Consider the following 2,926-nt stretch of genomic DNA (forward strand, 5'->3'; position numbering starts at 1 on the left):
ACTGCCGTAACAGCGACTGCGGATCGGCTAAATCACACCCCGATAGCAAAATTCCAGAAAGTATTATAATACTAAAATTATAATTACGGTGTTCGGAATACCTATTTTCAGAAGCCCAGTCTTGATGATACCTTGCTGTTCGGGATAACTTGGTTCCAAAAAGCTCTTCAGAGTCAGTTAATTGTCTTAACGCCCCTTTCCTTCCCCAGCGGCAATCAAAGAGACTGGGAGATTCAGATCCACACACATCCGCATCCCTCTCTCCTCGGTTTCCTCTCCCACCACCAACCCCCAGATCGCAGCGATCTCCGCCGCCGCCCTCTCAGGGATTCCGCGCGACAAAGTCAGGCGTAGAGGCTCCAGGAGGAGGAGGGAGGCGCAGCAGGGCGGGTGGGGGAGATGTTCCTCTGGGACTGGTTCTACGGGGTGCTGGCCTCCCTCGGCCTGTGGCAGAAGGAGGCCAAGATCCTCTTCCTTGGCCTCGACAACGCCGGCAAGACCACGCTGCTCCACATGCTCAAGGACGAGGTACGCCACCGTCCCCCGTCTGCTTCCGGTATCCTATCCTAGATCTGCTTCCCTGGGCTTGCCTGATCCGTGCTTGTTTCGATCGTTGCAGCGGTTGGTGCAGCACCAGCCGACGCAGCACCCGACGTCGGAGGAGCTCAGCATCGGCAAGATCAAGTTCAAGGCCTTCGACCTCGGCGGCCACCAGATCGCGCGCCGCGTGTGGAAGGATTACTACGCAAAGGTCGAGCTCCATATCCGTTCTTTTAATACGCGCCGTGTGGTCAGATCTACGCCTTGCGCGCTATGTTGTGCCCTTGATTCAAAACAACGTGTGTGTTTTGAATTTTGATCCGTCCTAGGTTACTTACATAGGAGGTCGTTCTTTTCCTTTTGGCGTAATCCAATCTCGTCTTAGAATTCTGATTTTGCTACTTTGATAAATTGATAAGTAGCTTCTGTATGGAAGCGGTTTACATGCATCAGCCATCAGTTCGGCTTCTTTACTACTCTGTAGAGACGTCGTGAAATTGAGTATAAAAAATTGACAAGTTTGTGATGTAGGTTTAGAATCAATAACATGTACACACAGAAATTCCCAGGTCCTAAAGGTGCATGTTGTTGTATGTTTCTTTCGTTGTCAGTCCTAAGGCTCTTTGAAATGTATGTGACTTTGGGAGGCAACTGCATCAGTTGCTTCATGTACTCGTTGCATTTTGATTCACAATCCACAATTGTATACATACTGTATCTCTGTCAATACATTTTTCTGGTTGCATACATATTTATATTGACATTTATGGCATGTGTTCTTTAGACATACTACTTTCTGTCACTTTTTGTTACTGTAACTTCGGCAATTTTCAACTGATAACATTTTTTCAATTAACAACGTGAAAGTTGCATTCGTCATCTTCACACTATTTCTAGCACAAGTCATTGGCCACTCCATAAATTATTCCTTTTGTGTAGCCAAAGCTTTTAATGTGCACTTCAGACTTTTAGCCATTTTGTATTGACTAATGTGTTACATGTCGTATTGCAATGCATTAGCATATGCCTTTACTTTGCGCTGGTATTCTTTGTGTCATCTTGCTCTACCTTGTAACATTACTGCATCTTTTATTATCTTATATCTACTTTGTAATGCATGGTGTATTCATCCTTTCATTGACTCATTTCACCATCAAGAGGCACCCAAAGTTTGTTTGCATGATTTATTTTTAACATTGGTCTAAATATGTATTTTGTTAGGTGATATTTCATTTTACATGCTGATGTTTCCGTTATTTCCTATAGTCTTTGCACACTGTGCTATCCTTATTCCTTGTACCAAATTTTTTGAAGCAATGATTAGTTGCAGAATGCAGATAGTTATTTGTTCGGTTCCTGTGTTCTATCTTTCTTTTGCAGCTCGCTATAAGCTAATAATTTTTCTTATGCCTCTGCTTCTATTCCATCAGATGCAGCTTTTCATGTCTGCCTGATTTTTCTTTTTCATATTGCAACAGGTTGATGCTGTAGTATACCTGGTAGATGCATATGATAAGGAGCGATTTGCTGAATCAAAGAAAGAGCTCGATGCTCTCCTGTCTGATGATTCTTTGGCCAATGTTCCATTTCTCATCCTTGGCAACAAGATTGATATCCCATATGCTGCCTCTGAAGAGGAGCTACGGTATCACCTAGGCCTTAGCAACTTCACAACCGGGAAGGGCAAGGTCAACCTTGGCGACTCCAATGTCCGTCCACTTGAGGTCTTCATGTGCAGTGTTGTTCGCAAGATGGGCTACGGTGATGGTTTCAAGTGGGTCTCCCAGTACATCAAGTAGGGCCCTCGCTGAGGGCGCATGCTCAGCCCGGCGAATTTTTTTGCCTTTTCGTTCCGGTTGGTTCGTGACGAGAACGAACGATGGTCGCTAGGAAAGTATCATGGAGGGTACGAAGAGGAAAAACAGTGCTTAACATTGTTGAACATGTTGAATCTTTAGCGTCAAAACAATTTATGTCGAACTCTATTCTTTCGCTTTTCCATACAACGTTTACTAAGTACTTGCGATGCATTATAAAATTATTGCTTTCTTTAATTGTGGTGTAATGTTCGTGCATTGCAACTGAGTAGGAGTCGTTGCATTATCATTGCATGTTCTTGGTTTGATTATGTTTTCTTAAAGCCTCTATCTGTACTATAAAAAGTCTAGTTTTCTTTTGTCAATCACGATCGTTAGATCTATTTTTTATTAGAATCATAGGGCTGTCGTTTATTGGCAGGAACGCAGAAACTATCAATGGACCGGGTCCTTCGGCACGACATTGGTCAGTGCATGACCAGCATTATCCGTGAGATTGGATCCCCGCTTGCACGCAGCGAGGCCTATGTGACCGTATCATACGTAAGTTTTCTGGATATATACAGGTG

General features: G+C 43.9%; 1 protein-coding gene across 1 annotated transcript; it reads left to right on the plus strand.

The window, feature by feature from the left end:
- The first annotated feature begins 226 nt into the window (after positions 1 to 226).
- On the plus strand, positions 227 to 2,518 carry LOC100279736 (SAR-like protein). The gene is made up of 3 exons (NM_001152695.1): positions 227 to 528; positions 620 to 751; positions 2,019 to 2,518. The coding sequence occupies exons 1-3, from the start codon at positions 400 to 402 to the stop codon at positions 2,337 to 2,339; spliced, it is 582 nt and encodes a 193-aa protein (NP_001146167.1). The 5' UTR covers positions 227 to 399; the 3' UTR covers positions 2,340 to 2,518.
- The last annotated feature ends 408 nt before the right edge of the window (positions 2,519 to 2,926 follow it).

This window comes from Zea mays, chromosome 3 (assembly GCF_902167145.1).
Source record: "Zea mays cultivar B73 chromosome 3, Zm-B73-REFERENCE-NAM-5.0, whole genome shotgun sequence".
NCBI classification, from domain to species: Eukaryota; Viridiplantae; Streptophyta; class Magnoliopsida; order Poales; family Poaceae; genus Zea; species Zea mays.

What these genes read in the sequence shown, in the direction of transcription:
- LOC100279736 (NM_001152695.1), top strand. Translation starts at nt 400, where the DNA reads ATGTTCCTCTGGGACTGGTTCTACGGGGTGCTGGCCTCCCTCGGCCTG. An exon ending in TCCACATGCTCAAGGACGAG is followed by an intron (nt 529 to 619) that starts GTACGCCACCGT and finishes CGATCGTTGCAG; the next exon opens with CGGTTGGTGCAGCACCAGCC. An exon ending in GGAAGGATTACTACGCAAAG is followed by an intron (nt 752 to 2,018) that starts GTCGAGCTCCAT and finishes ATATTGCAACAG; the next exon opens with GTTGATGCTGTAGTATACCT.